The sequence below is a fragment of the Macaca nemestrina genome, chromosome 5, assembly GCF_043159975.1.
Source record: "Macaca nemestrina isolate mMacNem1 chromosome 5, mMacNem.hap1, whole genome shotgun sequence".
Taxonomy (NCBI): domain Eukaryota; kingdom Metazoa; phylum Chordata; class Mammalia; order Primates; family Cercopithecidae; genus Macaca; species Macaca nemestrina.
Window position 1 is genome coordinate 14227053 of NC_092129.1, and position 21137 is coordinate 14248189.

The 21137-nt window shown below is 38.1% G+C and overlaps 1 protein-coding gene across 8 annotated transcripts in view; it reads right to left on the reverse strand.

Annotated features, from left to right (window-relative positions):
* The window catches only part of LOC105492058 (adenylate kinase 9), a 189032-nt gene that overhangs the window by 36118 nt on the left and 131777 nt on the right, over window positions 1-21137 (reverse strand). For all 8 annotated transcript variants that reach the window (XM_071096284.1, XM_071096283.1, XM_011758916.2 and 5 more), the window contains 5 exons: window positions 14759-14971; window positions 10876-11136; window positions 7085-7209; window positions 4444-4663; window positions 188-250 (listed from right to left, as the gene is read on the reverse strand). In XM_071096284.1, the coding sequence (XP_070952385.1) occupies window positions 188-250; window positions 4444-4663; window positions 7085-7209; window positions 10876-11136; window positions 14759-14971 (882 nt within the window). The remainder of the gene's footprint in view (window positions 1-187; window positions 251-4443; window positions 4664-7084; window positions 7210-10875; window positions 11137-14758; window positions 14972-21137) is intronic.

The following is a 21137-nucleotide window of genomic DNA, read 5'->3' on the forward strand; positions in this document are numbered from 1 at the left end:
AGCCAGAAGGCAAAGATTGGGTGTGATGGCTCATGCCTGTAATCCTAGCACTTTGAGAGGCTGAGATGGGGGGATCCCTTGAGCCCAGGAGTTCCAGGTTGCAGTGAGCTATGATTGTGCCACTGCACCCTGCCCTGGACAACAGAGTGAGACTCTGTTTCGAAAAAAAAAAAAACAAAAAACTTACCTCCCTCCTTTTTTTATCTCTCTCCAATATAAGTTCAGCCCTTCTTTTAGCAATCATATCAACCTGTTAAAGAAAGAGACATTAAAAAATTGTAATGGAGAATGATAAATGTGGCTTTCTCTGTATTAATATATTTTTATATAAAGTAGGAATAACATTTGGGCAGAAGCACAGTGCACTTTGCAGGAAAGGATGTGATGGCGGTAATCATGTTGCTTGGCTTGCATGCTTGTACCTCTGAACCTCTTGATCAGCTATTTTCTGCCAGAGGGATAAATAGCACTTGGGGTCAGTTACTCTTTCCACAAAGTTTAGAACTCCTTTTCAAAATTTATTGCTCAGTTGTTTGTTTGGTTTTGGTCGCAGGAAATAGGGAAATACTTGGAGGCAATTCATTGAAAATGGTAAGCTTTTAACACACTATTGAATAGCCTAACATAGCGATCCCCAACCATTTTGGCATGAGGGACTGGTTTCACAGAAGACAATTTTCCATGTACCGAAGATGGGGATTGTTTTGGGATGATTCAAGCTCATTACATTTATTGTGCACTTTATTTCTATTATTATTACATTGTAATATCCAAAGAAATAATTTTACAACTCACCATAATGTAGAATCAGTGGGAGCCCTGAATTTGTTTTCCTGCAACTACATGGTCCCATCTGGAGGTGATGGGAGATAGTGACAGATCATCAGGCATTAGATTCTCATGAGTATGCAATCTAGATCCCCTGCATGCACAATTAACAATACGGTTTGTGCTCCTATGAGAATCTAATGTGCTGCTGATCTGACCAGAGGCAGAGCTTAGGCAGTAATGTGAGTGATGGGGAACGACTGTAAATACAGATGAAGCTTCACTCACTTGCCCAGTCACTGCTCACCTCTTGCTCTATGGCCTGGTTCCTCACAGGCCACAGACTGGTATCCATCCATGGCCCAGGGTTTGGGAACCCCTGGCCTAACCAACCTAAAAACACATATGTCCACATGGGGAAAGTGCATGTGGTTGGGAGACAGTCACAGACTTGATATATAGACAGTCCTCCAACCTTCCCAGAATCCTCTAAATCTAACACAGTGGATCCTCTTTGATAGGTCTCCAAGGTTTTCATGAAAACTAATCTGCTTTCTTCAGGTTTCGGGGCTTATTGGCTCAGGCCTCCGCAAACTGGTCTCCCTTTAAATACCAGGAGGATAGTGGTGCCTGAGGACATGCCCTGGGGCTCTGGTCCAGACAAGCAGAGCCTGGGTGCTTTCATCTGGTTGCTATTGAGCACACATTCCTGAGAACTTATGCCTTGTAGGCATGCAAGAATTATTTGTAGATAGAATTATAAAGCTGAACTGAATATAATGTATTTGGTTTATGAGCCCCAGAAAGATTTTATGGCTCTTAACATGGCGAGAATTTACAAAAACTTCCGTTATTTCCTTTTAAAAAAACATATTTTTACCATAGGTTCTTTAAATGTGGAGTTGTGAAAACATAGTCTCTTTTGTGTTTTTGTAAAACTTAAAGACCACTGTATATACCAAAAAATTGCAAACTATACCAATAGCACTCATACACATTCTGAGTCTACTTTTCTTCTGCTCCTTTCACTCAAATAGTCAGTGAGGTTTAACTAATTATTGTACATCTGCCAGATGGCAGCACTGTCCTGAGCACCATAATATATATTCTTTCATTTTCTGCTCAAAACATATCTGCAAGGCATTACCCCACTCTAGAGGTGAGTTAACAGAAATTCAGAGTTTAACTCATGTAATGTCATACAATTAGTGTGAGGATGCTTTTAGAAACTACCAGATATGGTCTTGATCTCTTGACCTGGCCAACATGGTGAAACCCCGTCTCTACTAAAAATACAAAAATTAGCTGGGCATGGTGGTGCACACCTGTAGTCCCAGCTACTCAGGAGGCTGAGGCAGGAGAATCGCTTGAACCCAGGTGGCAGAGGTTGCAGTGAGCTGAGATTGCACCACTGCACTCCTGCCTAGCGACAGAGTGAGACTCCGTCTCAAAAAAAAAAAAAAAAAAAAAAAAAAAAAAACCAAAAAAGAAAAGAAACTACCAGATATGGGATTGCCAAAGCATACAATGTGGTGGCTACTGCAGAGAAGGGTTTGTATTTGTTTCCACTGAGAAAAAACGTTAGAAAGAGAATTTGGGATAAGATTGAGAATTCAGACCTTAATGGGGTGGCTTGATCAAAATGGAGTTTTAGGAAGATTTGTGTGGAGGTAGTCAGAAGGATGGTCTGGAAGGCATAGAGCTGAAGCCAGGGAGGACAATTAGGTCACTGTAGGAACTCTGGTGTCAGCAGAGAAAGCTCTGAACTGAGATAGAGTTAGTGGGTGAGGAAAGGAAGGGGCAAATGCCTGGGGTGATACACTAGCTCCTGAAACCTGCTGCTTTCCTGTTCTAGGTCCCTAAAATTCTTAAAGCATGTGATGTATAGGATGTGGCTTCATTGCCCTACAGCTGTTCTGTCCAGTACAATAGCCACTAGCTGTGTGTGGCTATTTATATTAAAATTAAATAAAATTAAACATTTGATTTCTCAGCCACACTAATCACATTTTAAGTGCTCAACAGCCACTGCGGCTAGTGGCTCCTGTATAGGACAGCACAGATCTAGGACATTTCTGTCATCACAGAGATTTCTGTGTTAGCACTGGCCTAGATATTCCAGGCCCCACAGTGAGACAACGTATGAATGTGCTTTGGTAGGCTCTCTTCTTTGGCTCTTTCTTTTCCATTCTCATACTTACAGAATCTTGTGCGTGGCAGACAGTTTGGCCTGAATGTCATCAAGAACACCGTGGAGCCAGCTATCTTCCCACGTCTCCCTCCTTACTTCCATAGTTCTTAGATGGCTAAGAACTCTGCCTGCCTTGATATTTTGCAGATCAGTGATGGTCTGGGACATGCAACCTTGGTGTGGTGGGGAAGAAGAATGGATGGCAATGGCCTTGAAGGGATTTCCTCTGGCTAACCCCAAGATGAAAATAATTTGAAAACCGTGTCTGAGCAATGAAAGAGGAACTGCTTGGCTTTAACACTTTGGCAGTCTGTAATTTAATTGGTATTGAATTGTGAGAATGTATTACATAATTTAAGTCTTAATTGAAATTAATAGATGAGTTCTCTGACACATTTTTCCATTCTCCCCTGCCAAATGTTCGTCTAGTTTATGCTTATTTATTGGCAAGAGGCTCCCTGCCTTCAGTCTTGGCTCTTTTTGAAATGTCTCGCTAAGAATGAAATATACTTTCCCTGTACCTTCCTCCTACCAATGGTAGTTCTTTCCCTTGAGGCCACGTGGAGTAACTCCAAGCTCCCTTTGGCACGAAAGCCCTTCAAACATTTAACACTGCTCTCATGTCTCATCTGGGCCATCCTAGGTCCAGACTCAAAAGTCCATTCTTTATACTTCAGCCCAGATCTACAGGTTTGCCTTTTCAGGGCATGTCATGGAAATGGAATTGTACAGGATGCACTCCTGTTTTGCCTGGCTTCGGTCACTCAGCACAATGGTTTTGATTTTTATCCATGTTACAGGGTGCATCAATAGGTCATTCCTTCTTAATGCTGAGTAGTTTTTCAATTCTAAGGATACACCACCTTTTGTTTTTCTATTCATCGGTTGATGATTTGGGTTGTTTCTACTTTCTGGTTATTATGAATAATGGTTATGAACATTCACATATAACTTTTTATGTGGACATATATTTTCATTTCTGTTAGATAAGATTACCAGGAGTGGAATTGTTGGTTCCCTGTGACGCTTTTGAACATTTTATGGAATACTCCTCAGAATGTAGGTTTAGGAACAACATTCTAACGTAATGTGGATCTGGTTTCACTACAGGCTCGCATGGCTTTGATGGATGGTGTCATCGCTCTAGGGGCAGTGAAAAAGACCTCTGAAATTTTACTTCTTTGTGTTTCAAATCTCTGTTTGTTACCTCTTCCACTTTGCTCCCATGTCTGGGAGAGGGAAGCCTTGGCACTACCACTATCTTTTATTTGCCATAAAGAGAGAAGCATTAACACATTGATTACCACAAAAGCCTGAAATAACTCTTAACTCTTATTATGGTCTTAATATTTGATGAAAAATGTTTCATGCTTACTGTGGTATTAAAATTAGAAAACTGTATTTTTTTGTGAAGATCACTTTATAACAGATCACTAAACAGATGCTGAACAGATTTATTCAATGCATTTTTGCTAGACACATACCCTGATTTTTGTCTTCATGTCTTTGATCAGTTTCTTCCTTTCTAATTTCTTCTTTTGTTTTAGTTTCCACTTTTCAATTTGGGCAGGAAGGAGGCGATCAAAAATATCTTGATCATCAACTTGTATAAAAACAGTTGCATCTGGGAAAAATCCATGATCCCCCAAAAACTGGGCCTCCTCTGGATATCGTGGGAAACCATCTAATATAAAACCTGTGGAACTGGTGGAAATTTTCATAATTTACTTTATTTCATTAAAATATTGTAATGGACATGTTCATTAATTTGACTGTAATGATCATTATACAAGGTATATTAAATCATCATGTACACCTTGAATATATACAATCTTTATTTGTCAATTAAATATTTTAAAAGAAAAAAATAAAGTAAAAGAATGTATTGATAAATATCAACTTTCTGTATGTAATGAATAGTTTAAAAATTTACTCTACTATCTTTTATTTCTTTTAATATTTCTAGTTGTATATGTGACATTTCTTTTTCAAAATATATCAAATTGGATTAAAATTACAATATTTCATACATATATTTATAATATAAAATTGTAGCCAATCAGTTTACAATTACTATTAACTGAAAGTTTACTAGAAGTTGTGAGAAGGCCATAGGAAAAGAGAAAATAAGTTCTCTGTTTGAGGGGGGTGCCCAGCCTAGTGAATGTGGTACTCTTTATTTAAAGAGTACACCTGGCCAGCACACTTGTAGTGGGAGCCCTCACTGTTGGCAGTTTTTCTTCTAACAGTGCTTCCTTTCATGAGACAACCCATACCCACTTCCCTGGGTCTCCTTGTAACCGATGACAATTGTTAATGTATGTATCCTGGTTCCTATGGGCAAGATAATTATATTCAAATGAGATTGTCAAACTTGCCCAAGTGTGATGAGACTTTAAGAATTAGGAAAATATGCCATTGCACTCCAGCCTGGGCAACAAGAGTGAAACTGCTTCTCAAAAAAAAAAAAAAAAAAAAAAAGAATTAGGAAAATAACTGGAATGTTAATACATTTTAATTAGTGAGCACTTATAAAACAATCAAGTTTGAAAACTTGGCTTTGTTTAGTTGAGAGAGTCAATACTGGTCCCCATTTGAGTGAGAATTTGTTTCTCCTGCTTATCTGAAATTTGGTTTGTTTTTAATATTTATATTTAAATATATATTTTTTTCTTAATACAAATAGGACTTTCACGAACATTTGACAGTTTCAGCCTTCAAAGTTGTTAGTTCAAAAATGTGAATTTTCCTTTCTTATTAAGGGGGCAAATTTCCATATATTGGCCATAATATATGTGGTTTTTTCTTTAGAGGTGCCTTCAGTCTGGTCTCTTCTGGCAGGGTCAATTTCATTCCTACTGTTCCTGCTGTCACTTCTCTGTCAATGACTTCCAAATCTTTACCTCTATACCCAACCTCTCTTCTGAGTTTTGGTTCCGAATTTTCAAAAAGCTGTGGAGTTTCTCCAACTGAATGCCCTTCTGGAATTATACACACATTGTACTATCAAAAATCATACTGTTAGCCTTCCAAACTGCTCTTCCTTCTGACCCACTCGTACTCAGGTACTACCTGTTAGAGACCTTTGGCCCTCTCCCCTGGCTCCCTCTTGCTTCTTATGTTTAATAGGTAAGTCCTGGCATGTCCTCCTCTGTCCTCACACTTCTATTTCTGCCAGTCCCCCTTAGTTCAAGCCCCTTAGTATATCTCTCCAGGACTAATGCAATAACCTTTTCAAAATGTATTATTTTCCCCTTGGTTATAAAAGCAATGTCACACTATAGAAAAATGGAAAAAATAGAGAAAAGCATAAAAAGGCAAAAATTATCCATAATCCCACATCTCAGAGGTTATTAAAAATTTGTTTTATTTCTTTCCAGTTGGTTCTTCATGTGTGCATTCTCTATTATATTATAGTTTTACATCTTCTTTTTAACTTAACTTTATGTAATAACATTTCTCATGCTATTACAAATTATTCATTATAATTTTTTTTGTTTGTTTTTGAGATGGAGTTTCACTATTGTTGCCCAGGCTGGAGTGCAATGGCGCTATCTCGGCTCACCACAACCTCAGCCTCCCAGGTTCAAGTGATTCTCCTGCCTCAGCCTCCTGAGTAGCTGTGATTACAGGCATGCACCACCACACCCGGCTAATTTTGTATTTTTAGTAGAGACAGGGTTTCTCCTTGTTGGTCAGGCTGGTGTTGAACTCCCAACCTCAGGTGATCCTCCCGCCTTGGCCTCCCAAAGTGTTGAGATTACAGGTGTGAGCCACCGTGCTTGGCCCTATACTAAATTTTAATGGTGCATAATATTTAGCTACTTTGTTTAGGCTTTTACAGTTTTACCACAAATGCATTTTAGAATAACCTGGGAGTACTGAAAAATATCCCAGGCTCACACTCCTAGAGATTCGAATTCAATTATTTTGGTGTGGGGTCCTGGCATTGGTATTTTTAAAGACTTTACAGATGTTTTTAATGTGTATCTCAAATGAAAAATCACCAGCTTACATGAATATAAAGCAGAAAATTCTTAAATGTATGTTAAACTACATTTTTAACTTTTAAGAATAAAACAAATAAAAGCAAATAAATACACAACTCTATATAAATTAAGATACCGTATTGGTTCCTTAAGCCACCACTCAGAAAGTATTGCTTCAAGAATTTCAGGAGGCAATGGCTCATTTTCCATTAGACTTGATTTTATTACTTCTTCTTCTTCTGTAAGTTGTACTTCTGGAAGCTAAAAACAAAAATCAGAAAATAAAACAAGTTTTAAAACTCTATGCTTATAATTTCATGTTCTCACTCATGTGAAAGCTAAAAAAGTGGACCTCATGGAGGTGGAGAGTAGAATGAAAGTTACCAGAGGCTGGGAAGGGTGTATGGTAAGGATAGAAGAGATGAAGAGAGGCAGGATAATGAGTAGAAACATACAGTTAGATAGAAGGTGTAAGTTCTAACGTTCAATAGCACAGAGGGAAACTATAGTTAATAACGATGTATTGCATATTTCAGGATAGCTAGAAGAGAGGTCTTGAAATGCTCCCAACACATAGCAATGATAAGTGCTCAAGGTGATGGATATCACAAATACCCTGACTTGATCCTTATACATTCTATGTGTGTAACAAAATACCACATATACCCCCAAAATATGTACAAATATCAATTTAGAAAACCCCAAAATCTATATTCATAAACAATACGGTATTACATAGTTGATTAGAATGAGACTTGTTATTTTTCTCTGAGGTCTTTTTCGTAGTGTTGCTTGTAAACATTTAAAAATTTGAGCTATTTTCTTTAAACCAATTATTTAATGTGGTTAGAAATATAGGTTGGTGCAAAAGTAATTGCGGTTTTTGCCTTAAAAGTAATGGCAAAAACACAACCGCTTTTGCATCAACCTATAGTAAATAATATTTACTATAGCTAAGATAAATTATAAGTAATAATATTGATTTTCATACATGGCCTTGGGGTCATATCTCATTACTTTTTGTTAAACCTTTTTCAATGTATCACACACACACCTATAAGGCTTAACTGATTTTTGTTATTTATATTATAATTATACAGTATTCTCTCTCCAACCTAGATGCTGATCATGGGATAAGCCAAACAGGCAGCCATCTGAAATACAAACTCGATGAGGATTGTAACATAATAACAAATAGAAAGCATTGTGATAATTAACTCAGGTCAATTCTCTCTGAAGTAGGATCACCCTTGAATGGACAGTAAAAAACAACAGTTCTTACAAAAATGAAGCTACTTTTGTAGAGTACTTTTGTCATCCAAAATTCTAAAACTGAATAGATGAGGTATGATAAACTACTGCTTACCAGGAAGTAGGATTAATTTTATTATCTAGAAATAAAATACCTTAATTGCTTTCTGAGAAGTTAAATGATTCAGAAAACAGCAAAAGAAAATCAAACAAAAAACTGTAGACGAGCGGGAGATATTTGTTGCACTTTAAAATCTAGACTTGTTAAATTTAAAAATCTGGATTGACATACTTTTTTCTTTTTTTTGAGACGGAGTCTTGCTCTGTTGCCCAGGTTGGAGCGCAGTGGTGAGATCTTGGCTCACTGCAACCTCTGCCTCCCGGGTTCAAGTGATTCTCCTGACTTAGTCTCCTGAGTAGTTGGCATTACAGGTGTGTGCCACCATGCCTGGCTAATTTTTGTACTTTTAGTAGAGACGGGGTTTCACCATGTTGGCCGGGCTGGTGTCTAACTCCTGACCTCAGGTGATCCGCCCACCTCGGCCTCCTAATGTGCTGGAATTACAGGTGTGAGCCACTGTGCCTGTCCCAATATACATTTATTAAATTAGTAGGATATCAGTTTCTCCTGAACGCTACTAAATATAGGTGAAAAACATTTAAAGAATATGTCTGAAGGCCAGGCATAGGTGGCTCATGCCTGTAATCCCAGCACTTTGGGAGGCCAAGGTGAGCGGATCACTTGAGGTCAGGAGTTTGAGACCAACCTGGGCAACATGATGAAATCCCGTCTATACAAAAAACACAAAAATTACCCCGGCATGCTGGTGCATGCCTGTAGTCCCAGCTACTTAGGAGGCTGAGGTGAGAGGATCACTTGAGCCCAGGAGGCAGAGGTTGCAGTGAGCCGAGACTGCACCACTGCACTCCAGCCTGGGCAAGAGAGGGAGATGTTGTCTCAAAAAGAAAAAAGACTATGCCTGAAGAGGCACTTCATTACCTACTAGAACACCATATGTCACTCACTATCCAACACTGCTTCAACTTTGAGCGTTACATTTAACTGCACTTGGATCATTTGAGAACAAATGGCCTATTAAGAACTTTCATTGTATAACTCCAGATACAAGCCATGTAAGAGGTTAATATGGTTTGGATCTGTTTCCCCGCCCAAATCTCATGTGGAATTGCAATCCCCAATGTTGGAGGTGGGGTCTGGTGAGAGGTGATTGGATCATGGGGGCAGTTTCTCATGAATGGTTCAGCACCATTCCCCCCTTGGTACTGCCATGACTGTAGTGAGTGAGTGCTCATGAGATCCAGTGGTTTAAAAGTGTGTGGCACCTCCCGCCTCACTCTCTCTTCCTCCTGCCCTGGCCATGTGATGTGTCTGCTCTACCTTCACCTTCCGCCATGATTGTAAGTTTTCTAAGGCCTCTCCAGAAGCCAAGCAGATGCCACTATGCTTCCTGTACAGCCTGAAGAATCACGAGCCAGTTAAACCTATTTTCTTTAAAAATTACCCAATCTAAGGTATTTCTTTATAGCAATGAGAGAACAGATCAATACAGTACAAACTTTCTGATAAGGCATCATTAGAAATTAATATTTTGAGATCTCCACTAAGGCTGGGGCAGATTTTTATGCTATTTGATAGAAATCAGAGAACACAACAGTGGAAAACTATATTGTCTAAGTCAGATACACCAAATATCATTTTCAAATAAATGCTATACAACAGCCTTGTCAAAGAAAGTTTTTCTGATTTTTTTTTGAGTCATATAAAACTCAGTACTTTATATTCTAGAAGAGCTGGAAGATTTTTATTTAGCACATGACGAATATGACTCTTTAAATGACTTTTATGGGCTAATTTTTTTCTCTTCTTAGAAACTTTATAGAGTTTTATACTACTACTTCCCCAGAGTAACACCAGTAAGCACAGCTGTCTGCATAGATTACTACTGCCAGGCACAGTGGCTCATGCCTGTAATCCCAGCACTTTGGGAGGCCAAGGTGGGTAAATGGCTTGAGCCCAGGAATTTGAGACCAGCCAGGGCAACATAGCAAGACTCCCATCTCCACAAAAAACACCAAAACTAGCTAGGCATGGTGGTGCACACCTGTAGTCCCAGCTACTTGGGAGGCCAAGTGGTATGGTTTGACTGACCTCACCTAAATCTCATCTTGAATTCCCACATGTTGTGGGAGGGACCCAGTGGGAAGTAATTGAATCATGGGGGCACGCCTTTCCCATGCTGTTCTTTTGATAGTGAATAAGTCTCACAAAACCTGATGGTTTTAAAAGGGGGAGTTTCCCTGCACAAGCTCTCTCTTTGCCTGCTGCCATCCATGTAAGATGTGACTTGCCCCTCCTTGCCTTTTGCCATGATTCTGAGGCCTCCCCAGCCACGTGGACCTAACTGTAAGTTCATTAAATGTCTTTCTTTTGTAAATTGCCTGGTCATGGTATGTCTTTATCAGCAGTGTAAAAATGGACTAATACACCAAGGCAGGAGGATCACCTGAGCCCGGGGAAGATAAGGCTTTGGTGAGCTGTGATTGTGCTACTGCCCTCTTGTCTGGGTGACAGATGGAGACCCTGTCTCAAAAACAATAACAATAACAACAGCAAAAACAAAACAAAACAAAAAAACAAAAAAAAGAGATTACTACCTGCTTTTTTGTATTTTCTTCCTCAACTTTGACATTGGCCTGAATTGCAAGCTCTTCAAGTTCTTGTTTGGCAGCTTGTTCATCCTCAGAATCTTCCTCAAATTCAGGTCCCACTTTCTTTTCAGTTTTGAGTAGTAGTTTTTCTTGAAGAACTTCTTCAAACTGAATGTGAAAAATGTTTAATTTTTCTGCCAACTGTCTTCCACACAAAGTTTTGCCAGAGCCCTGGGGGCCGACAAGGCATATTCTTAATGGAGGAGCCTGCCACAGGGGGTGGGTCAGGGAGGGGTGGGATAAAGGGAGAGAGAAGGAAGAGCAGTTTTGAGTAATTTAGAACACATAAGACTTATTAACTGCCCCCCCTAAGATGGGGTAGGAATGATCACATCATGAACTCAAGGATGCTTAGACATTAGGATTTCAATTAACATAATTAATTCCATCAATACTGGTCCTCAGAGAGCACCAACAACCATGTACGATTATCTTGGTATCATATGCCAAAAGGCATTTAATAAAATAGGGTTTACTTATTTTTGTTTTTGACAAAAGTTTTAGTTAATACAGAATGGTAAGATACGTTCCTAGCATAATAAAATAAATCAAACAGAAAGCCCACTAACAAGAAAAATTTAGAGCCTTCTCCATTTATTCCAGTAATCTCAGGACTCACGTTATATGGATCATCCATGGGATGCTGAAACTGTCAAGAACAATGGTGAGCACTGGAATGAAGCAGCAGCTAAGTCTTCTGTGATTGTGAGGAAATACTAAGAAATTGGTAGGTGATAGCAGCAAGGAGGAATGGGGCTTGTTGATACATCCAAGTAGGATAAGCCTCAAAGGAGCTGGAGTTTTTGCAAGGGGAAGGAGAAAAACTAGAATGACATGAAATTATATAGCTGCAGCCTCACACCATACTTTTAAATCACATTTTAAACCTCTCAGTGATAAAACTGCTGGCTTAACATCTCACTCATCCATCAGTTAAACGTCTGGCAACTAGGGCTGTCTGGTGCTCAGACTGTCTTCAGGTACCCTATGGTAGGGAAGGGAAATGCTTCTGGAAAACCCAGTTCATTTTATGCTTTGCAAAACTATGGAAATACAGTCAGGATTTCAGGATCTTATCCAAATGGATTTGTGTAAAACAAGGCAAGAGATCACAAACAGCAAACCAGACTAAGCAGAAATTACAGTTGAAAACAACAACAGAAAAGGATAAATGGCCACAGTCCTTAAATGACCCCCAACACCAGTGGATTGGGGCTTCTTTGTGAGGGCACAACCACCCACATACTTCAGTAGTCTCATGGGCACTATATAAAATTTGAAGTTCATGAAAATGGCCCAATTATACAGAAGTGCTTAGTTCCATGTGTTCATTTTAAGAAGGCATTGATATTATCAAAAGTCATAAGGCAATACATTGTGATATATATATCTTGCTCCAGTAATCCCATCCGAGGGAGCTATAGCATAGCACAGTAGTAAAATAATTCAAGAAAGTCAAAACACTTACAGTCAACTCATTTTCTACAAAAGCACCAAATACATGCGTGGAGGAAAGGATGGTCTCTTTAATATATGGTGCTGTGATAGGTGGATATCCATATGCAGAAGAATGAAACTAGATCCTCATCTTTCACCATATACAGAAATCAACTCAAAACGATTAAAGACCTAAATGGAAGACCTGAAAATATAAAACTGCTAGAAGAAAACACTGGGGAAGTGCTACAGGACATTGGTCTGGGCAAAGATTTTTCCAGGTAAGACCTCAAAAACATAGGCAATAAAAGCAAAAATAGACACATAGGATTATGTTAACCTAAAAAACCTCTGAATCACAAAGAAAAGAACATGGTAAAGAGAAAACCTACAGAATGGGAGATAAGATTTGCAAAGTATCCATCCAACAAGGGATTAATAACCAGAATATATAAGGAACTCAAACAGCTCAGTAGCAAAAAAACAAATATTCTGATTTAACAATGGGGAAAAGAAGACCTGAACAGACATTTCTCAACAGAACACATACAAATGGACAATAGGTATATGAAAAAATGCTCAACATCACTAATCATCAGGGAAATGCAAATCAAAACCACAGTGAGATATCATCTCACCTCTGTTAGAATGACTATTATCAAAAAGGCAAAAAAATAGCAAATGCTGGTGAGGATGTGAAGAAAGGGGAACACTTGTACACTGTTGTGGAAATGTAAAGTCGGACAGCCATTATGAAAAACAGTATGGAGTTTCCTCAAAAATCTAAAAATATGAGGGGTCTTCAAAAAGTTGACAGAAAATGCATATTATGAAAATAATTTTTTTTCACTTTTTTTTTTGCACCAAATAAACTCATATGAACTTGTTATAACATGTCTGAACAGGATCTAGTTTGAAGCACTAAGAAAGATAAGACATCAGTATGATGTAAAACAAGGCAATAGATCACAGCAACATGAGTTCTGCTAGAACTGCAGCAAGAATAAACATCAAATTTATGGTGAAGCTTGGGAAGAAAAATGGTGAAATCGTTGATGCTTTATGAAGATTTCTAGGGACAATGCCCCAAAGAGATCAGCAGTTTACAAATGAACAATTTGCTTGAAAAAAGGACGAGACAATGTTGAAGATGGAGCCTGTAGCAGCACAGCACCCACTTAAATTTGTGAGGAAAAAATTTATCTTGTTTGTGATCCAATTGACAAGGACTGATGATTAACAGCAGAAACAATAGCCAACACACCTAGACATCTAGATTGACTCAGTGTACAAGTTTTCTGACTGAAAAATTAAAGTTGAGCAAAGTTTCTACTCTATGATTGCCAAAACTGTTGCACCCAGATCATCTGCTGACAAAAACAGAGCTTTCAATGGAAATTTTAAACACATGGGATCAAAATCTTAAAGCATTTGTTTGAAGAATTGTAGAGGAGATGAAACATGGCTTTATCAGTATGATCCTGAAGACAAAGCACAATCAAAGCAATGGTCACCAACAGGTGGCAGTGGTCCAGTCAAAGCAAAAGTGGACTGGTCAAGCACAAAGGTCATGGCAACAGTTTGTCTTTTGAGGCTCAATGCATTTTCCTTGTTGAGCTTCTGGAGGGCCAAAGAGAAGTAACATCTGCTTATGATGAGAGTGTTTTGAGAAAGTCAGCCAAAGCTGTAACAGAAAAATGTCCAGGGAAGATTCACCAAAGTGTCCTTCTCCTCTATAACAATGCTCCACTAAAAAATGACTATTGGATAGCCATGGTAACAATAGCCACTCAACCAATTTTAAATTGGTTTAATTGATCAGGGTAAACTCACTTCAGGAAACACATTTTTGCAATCCAACCAACCAGTGTCAGCCCTCACTCTTGAAACTTACCAATCAGGATGGACTTACCCCTATAACAATTCTGAGTGTGAACCAGTCAATAGCAGTGTCACTAATCTTACTTCCATAGATGTCAACCCACTTATGCCTCTGAAAGTTCACCAATCCCTGAATTCCACTCTTCTCCAAAATCCTGTAGAAGACCATCATCCTGCTCTGCTCTCAGAGACTAACTAGCATGACTGGCCTCACTATAGTAAGGAATTCATCCAGCTGTGGGGTTTGTTTTTGTTTATGTTTTGTTTTATTTTTACTTCAGCTAAAAAGGCAGATATTAAGTGCTGGTTTGACACAAGTAATTACTACAGAAATCAAAATAGATAATTATTTTATGTTATATTCCAAAAAGTTGTTCTTTGAACTTAGATATTTTCTTTATGTTGTAATATCAGATTGGGAACTTCACCCTTAAGTAAATTGGTAGTGATTGGTAATCAGTCCTGAAAAAATCCTGTGGGAGCAATCATTAAGATAGGAATACTGTCTCACCTTCAGTGGTTCTTCATGAGCCACATAGTCCTCAGGATGCTCCAAAAACTTTTCTTTAGCCTCAGCACTTGAAAAGTAGTAGATCTTTTCTCGATACTTGGCTGCTTCTTCTGTGTTTCCTGGTTGTAGGATGAAGTTTTCTTTGAGGACTACTGGACAAAAGTGTTTTGTGTCTCCCAAATACCTCTTTCTCTCCTTAATTTTTTCTTCACCCTAGAAACGTTATTCAAAGTTTGGAGAACATTAAATTAAAAAGTATTTTGATGGAGAGAATTTTTAAAAATGCTTCTTGAATAATATTTAATCTGTAGCAACTTGAAAACAATCCACAAAAGGCCAGTTCTTATGTTATTTTAATTAAAAATCAGTTTCTCATATATTACTCTAAGTGCACATCCTAAGTTTCTCGATTTTCATGAGGAAAATAAAGCAGCACTGAGAATGAAGGTGCCCCCAGTCCTCTACCAACATAGATGTAATGAAAAACTCCAGAATGTGTTGATGCTGGGTCATTGTAAGGTCAGTTTCTAAAATAGAATTTTTCCCTAAAAGTAAAAGCTGAGTCAAGATCACAACTTCTTACCCATGGCAAATTAAATGAGAGATGCCTCAGAATTTACTTTGCTATTAAGTGGATATATGATCAAATAATAATTTGGAAATATCCTATTTAGCTCAATTGAAAGTGTAAAATGTATTTTCTTTTATGATAAAGAAAATATGTGCAAAGTCCTTTAAGGAATCTTTCAACTTATTTAAAGCAAGGGAAATACATTAAAGAAATTTTTTTATGATATAAAATATATGCTTACTGTAAAAATATTCAAAACACATTACAATGTATAAAAAGTGAAAATCTCCTTTCACCTTTTTTCTTCCAGTACTATGTTAGCATTCTTAATAGTTTTATCTCCCAGACTCATTAAAAAAATCCTACCAATATACCTATAAAAATAGATATATATTTAGCCACAAATATAGTATTTTAAAAAATACAAATGGAATACTTTACATACTTATTTACATCATACTTCTTTTCACAAAACAAGATACAACCAACTTTCTATAAAGGTGCAAAAATGAGACTAACCTTTCCTTTTACTACTTTTATTTGATATTTATATCAGAATATACAAGCTTTGGCTGGGTGCGAGGGCTCATGCCTGTAATCCCAGCACTTTGGGAGGCCGAGGTGGGTGGATCACATGAGGTCAGGAGTTCAAGACCAGCCTAGCCAACATGGTGAAACCCCTTCTCTACTGAAAATATAAAAATTAGCCAGGCGTGGTGGCATGTGCCTGTAATCCCAGCTACTAAGGAGGCTGAGGCAGGAGAATCGCTTAAGCCAGAGAGGTGGAGGTTGCAGTGAACCGAGATCACATCACTGCACTCCAGCCAGGGTGACAGAGTGAGACTCCATCTAAAAAAAAAAAAAAGAAAAAATCAAAAGCAAGCTTCAAAATGAGCTGGAAAATAATGATTTTTTTCTTATGATGTTCAAAAAATACACGGAATTATCTAATCAATGAAGGTGTATGTAAGAAATGACCTATAAAGCCTCCCCCATCTATTATTTTTGTTTAGTTTTTATCTTTCTTCCTAAGCCCATATTTTAGTAATTGTTTTTTTGGGGGTAAAATCCTTTCAAGTTCTTATAATTTTTTTTTAGTTTTTTCTTTATTTCTTCTAAAAAAAAAGGGATACATGTGCAGAACGTGCAGGTTTGTTACATAGGTACACATGTGCCATGGTGGTTTGCTGCACCTATTGACCCATCCTCCACATTCCTTCCTCTTACCCCAACAGGCCCTGGTGTGTGTTATTCCCCTCTTTGTGTCCATGTGTTTTCGGTGTTCAACTCCCACTTATGAGTGAGAACATGTGAGTTGGGTTTTCTGTTCCTGTGTTAATTTGCTGAGGATGATGACTTCCAGCTCTATTCATGTCCCTGCAAAGAACATGATCTCATTCTTTTTTATGGCTGCATAGCATTCCATGGTGTGTATATACCACATTTTCTTTATCCAGTCTATCATTGATGGGCATTTGGGTTGGTTCTATGTCTTTCCTATTGTAAATAGTGCTGCAATAAACATATGTGTGCATGTGTCTTTATAGTACAATGGTTTATATTCCTGTGGGTATATACCCAGTAATGGGATTGCTGGGTCAAATGGTATTTCTGGTTCTAGATCCTTGAGGACTTGCCACACTGTGTTTCACAGTAATTGAACGAATTTGCACTCCCACCAACAGTGTAAAAGCATTCCTATTTCTCCACAGCCTCACCAGCATCTATTATTTTCTGACTTTTTAATAATCGCCATTTTGGTTGGCATGAGATGGTATCTCAGTGTGGTTTTGATTTGCATTTCTCTGATGATCAGTGATGTTGGGCTTTTTTTTCATATGTTTTTGGCCACATAAATGTCTTCTTTTGAGAAATGTCTGTTCATATCTTTTGACTACTTTTTGATGGGGTTGTTTTTTTCTTGTAAATGTGTTTAAGTTCATCATAAATTCTGAATATTAGACCTTTGTCAGATGGGTAGATTGCAAAAACTTTCTCCCATTCTTCAGGTTACCTGTTCACTCTGATGATAGTTTCTTTTGCTGTGTGGAAGCTCTTCAGTTTAATTAGATCCCACTGTCAATTTTGGCTTTTGTTGCAATTGCTTTTGGCGTTTTTGTCCTGAAGTCTTTGCCCATGCCCATGTCCTGAATGGTATTGCCTAGGTTTTCTTCTAGGGTTTTTTATGCTTCTGGCTTATACATTTAAGTCATCAATCCATCTTCAGTTAATTTTTGTATAAGGTGTAAGGAAAGGGTACAGTTTCAGTTTTCTGCATATGGCTAGCCAGTTTTCCCAGCACCATTTACTGAATAGGAGATCCTTTCCTCATTGCTTGTTTTTGTCAGGTTTGTTGAAGATCAGATGGTTATAGACGTGTGGTATTATTTCTGAGGTCTCTGTTCTGCTCCATTGGTCTATATGTCTGTTTTGGCACCAGTACCATGCTGTTTTGGTTACTGTAGCCTTGAAGCAGAGCTTGAAGTCAGGTAGCATGATGCCTCTAGCTTTGTTCTTTTTGCTTAGAATTGTCTTGGCTACACAGGGTCTTCTCTGATTCCATATGAAATTTAAGATAGTTTTTTCTAATTCTGTGAAGAATGTCAATGGTAGTTTGATGGGAATAGCATTGAATCTATAAATTACTTTGGGCAGTATGGCCATTTTCATGATATTGATTCTTCCTATTCATGAGAATGGAAAGTTTTTCCATTTGTTTGTGTCTTCTCTTATTTCCTTGAGGAGTGGTTTGTAGTTCTCCTTGAAAATGTCCTTCACATCCCTTGTTAGTTGTATTCCTAGGTATTTTATTCTCTGTGTAGTGATTGTGAATGTGAGTTCATTCATGATTTGACTCTCTGCCTGCCTACTGTTGGTGTAAAGGAATGCTTGTGATTCAGGCACATTGATTTTGTATCCTGAGACTTTGCTGAAGTTGCTTATCAGTTCAAGTTTTTGGGCTGAAATAATGGGGTATTCTAGATCTTAAAATCATGTCATCTGCAAACAGAGACAACTTGACTTCCTCTCTTCCTATTTGAATACCTTTTATTTCTTTATCTTGCCTGATTGCTCTGGCCAGAACTTCCAATACTATGTTGAATGGGAGTGGTGAGAGAAGGTATCCTTGTCTTGTACTGGTTTTCAAAGGGAATGCTTCCAGCTTTTGCCCATTCAATATGATATTGGCTGTGGCTTTGTCATAAATAGCTCTTATTATTTTGAGATATGTTCCATCAATATGTAGTTTATTGAGAGTTTTTAACATGAAGAGATGTTAAATTTTATCAAAGGCCTTTTCTGCATCTATTGAGATAATCATGTGGTTTTTGTCTTTGGTTCTGTTTATGTGATGGATTACATTTATTGATTTGTGTATGTTGAACCAGCCTTGCATCCCAGGGATGAAGCCAACTTGATCATGGTGGATAAGTTTTTTGATGCACTGCTGGATTCGGTTTGCCAGTATCTTATTGAGGATTTTTGAATCAGTGTTCATCAGGGATATTGGCCTGAAGCTTTCTTTTTTTGTTGTGTCTCTGCCAGGTTTTGGTATCAGGCTGATGCTGGCTTCATAAAATGAATTAGGGAGGAGTCCCTCCTTTTGAATTGTTTGGAATAGTTTCAGAAGTAATGGTACCAGCTCCTCTTTGTATTTCTGGTATAATTTAGCTGTGAATCCATCTGATCCTGGGCTTTTTTTTTGGTTGATAGGCTATTAATTACCTCCTCAATTTCAGAACTTGTTATTGGTCTTTTCAGGGATTCAACTTCTTCCTGATTTAGTCTTGGGAGGGTGTATGTGTCCAAGAATTTATGCATTTCTTCTAGATTTTCTAGTTTATTTGCGTAGAGGTGTTAATAGTATTCTCTGATGGCAGTTTGTATTTCTTTTCTTTTTTTTTTTTTTTGAGATGGAGTCTTATTCTGTAGCCTAGGATGGAGTGAAATGGTATGACCTCTGCTCACTGCAACCTCCACCTCCCAGGCTCAAGCTATTCTCCTGTCTCAGCCTCTCGAGTAGCTGGGATTACAGACATGCACTACCACGCCCAGATAATATTTGTATTTTTAGTACAGATGGGGTTTTGCTATGTTGGCCAGGCTGGTCTCAATCTCCTGACCTCAGGTGATCTGCCCACCTTGGCCTCCCAAAGTGCTGGGAGTGCAGGTGTGAGCCACCGCACCCGGCCCAGCAGTTTGTATTTCTGTGGGGTCAGTGGTGATATCCCCTTTATCATTTGTTATTGTATCTATTTGATTCCTCTCTCTCAATAGTCTAGCTAGTGGTCTATTTTGTTAATTTTCTAAAAAACCAGCTCCTGGATTCATTGATATTTTGGAAGGTTTTTTTTGTTTCCCTATCTCCTTCAATTCTTCTCTTAACTTAGTTATTTCTTGTCTTCTGCTAGCTTTTGGGTTAGTTTGCTTGTGCTTCTCTAGCTCCCTTCATTGTGATGTTAGGGTGTTGATTTGAGATCTTTCTAGCTTTCTAATGTGGGCATTTAGTGCTATAAATTTCCCTCTTAACACTCCTTTAGCTGTGTCCCAGAGATTCTGGTACATTGTCTCTTTGTTCTCATTGGTTTCAAAGAACTTCTTGATTTCTGCCTTATTTCATTATTTACCCAGGAATCATTCAGGAGCAGGTTTTTCAACTTCCATGAAATTGTGTGATTTTGAGTAAGTTTCTTAATCCTGAGTTCAAATTTGCTTGCACTGCAGTCTGAGAGACTGTTTGTTATTATTTCAGTTCTTTTACATTTGCTGAGGAGTGTTTTGCTTCCAATTATGTGTTTGATTTTAAAATAAGTGCCATGTGGCACTGAGAAGAATATATATACTGTTGATTTGGGGTATTGAGTTCTGTAGACGTCAACTAGGTCCGCTTGATCCAGAGCTGAGTTCAAGTCCTGAATATCCTAATTAATTTTCTGTCTTATTGATCTAATACTGACAATGGGGTGTTAAAGTCTCCCACTAATATTGCGTGGGATTCTAAGTCTCTTTGTAGGTCTCTAAGAATGTGTTTTATGAATCTGGGTGCTCTTGCATTGGGTGCACATATGCTCAGAATAGTTAGCTCTTCTTGTTGAATTGTTCCCTTTACCATTATATAGTGCCTTCTTTGTTTTTTTGATCTTTATTGGTTTCAAGTCCATTTGGTCAGAGAATAAGATTGCAATCCCTGCTTTTTTTGGCTTTCCATTTGCTTGGTAAATTTTCCTCCATCCATTTATTTTGAGCCTGTGTGTATCTTTGCATGTGAGATGAGTCTCTTGAAGACAGCATACCAATAGATCTTGGCTCTTTATCTAGTTTGCCATTCTGTATATTTTAACTGGGCCATTGAGCCCATTTACATTTAAGATTAGTATTGTGAATCTGATCCTGTCATCATGATGCTATTTGCTTATTTTACACACTGGCTGACGCAGTTTCTTTGTAGTGTCATTGGTCTTTATATTTTGGTGTATTTTTGCAGTGGCTGGTACCAGTTTTTCCTTTCCAGTACATATTTAGCACTTCTTTCAGGAGCTCTTGCAGGGCAGGCCTGGTGGTAATGAAATCCTTCAGCATTGCTTGTCTGGAAAGGATTTTATTTTTCCTTTGCTTATGAAGCTTAGTTTGGCTGGGTTGAAAATTCTTTAAGAATGTTGAATATTGGCCCCCAGACTCTTATGGTTTGTAGAGTTTCTGCTGAGAGATCCATTGTTAGTCTGATGAGCTTCCCTTTGTATGTTACCTGGTCTTTCTCTCTGGCTGCCCTTAACAATTTTTCCTTCATTTCAACCTTGGAGAATCTGA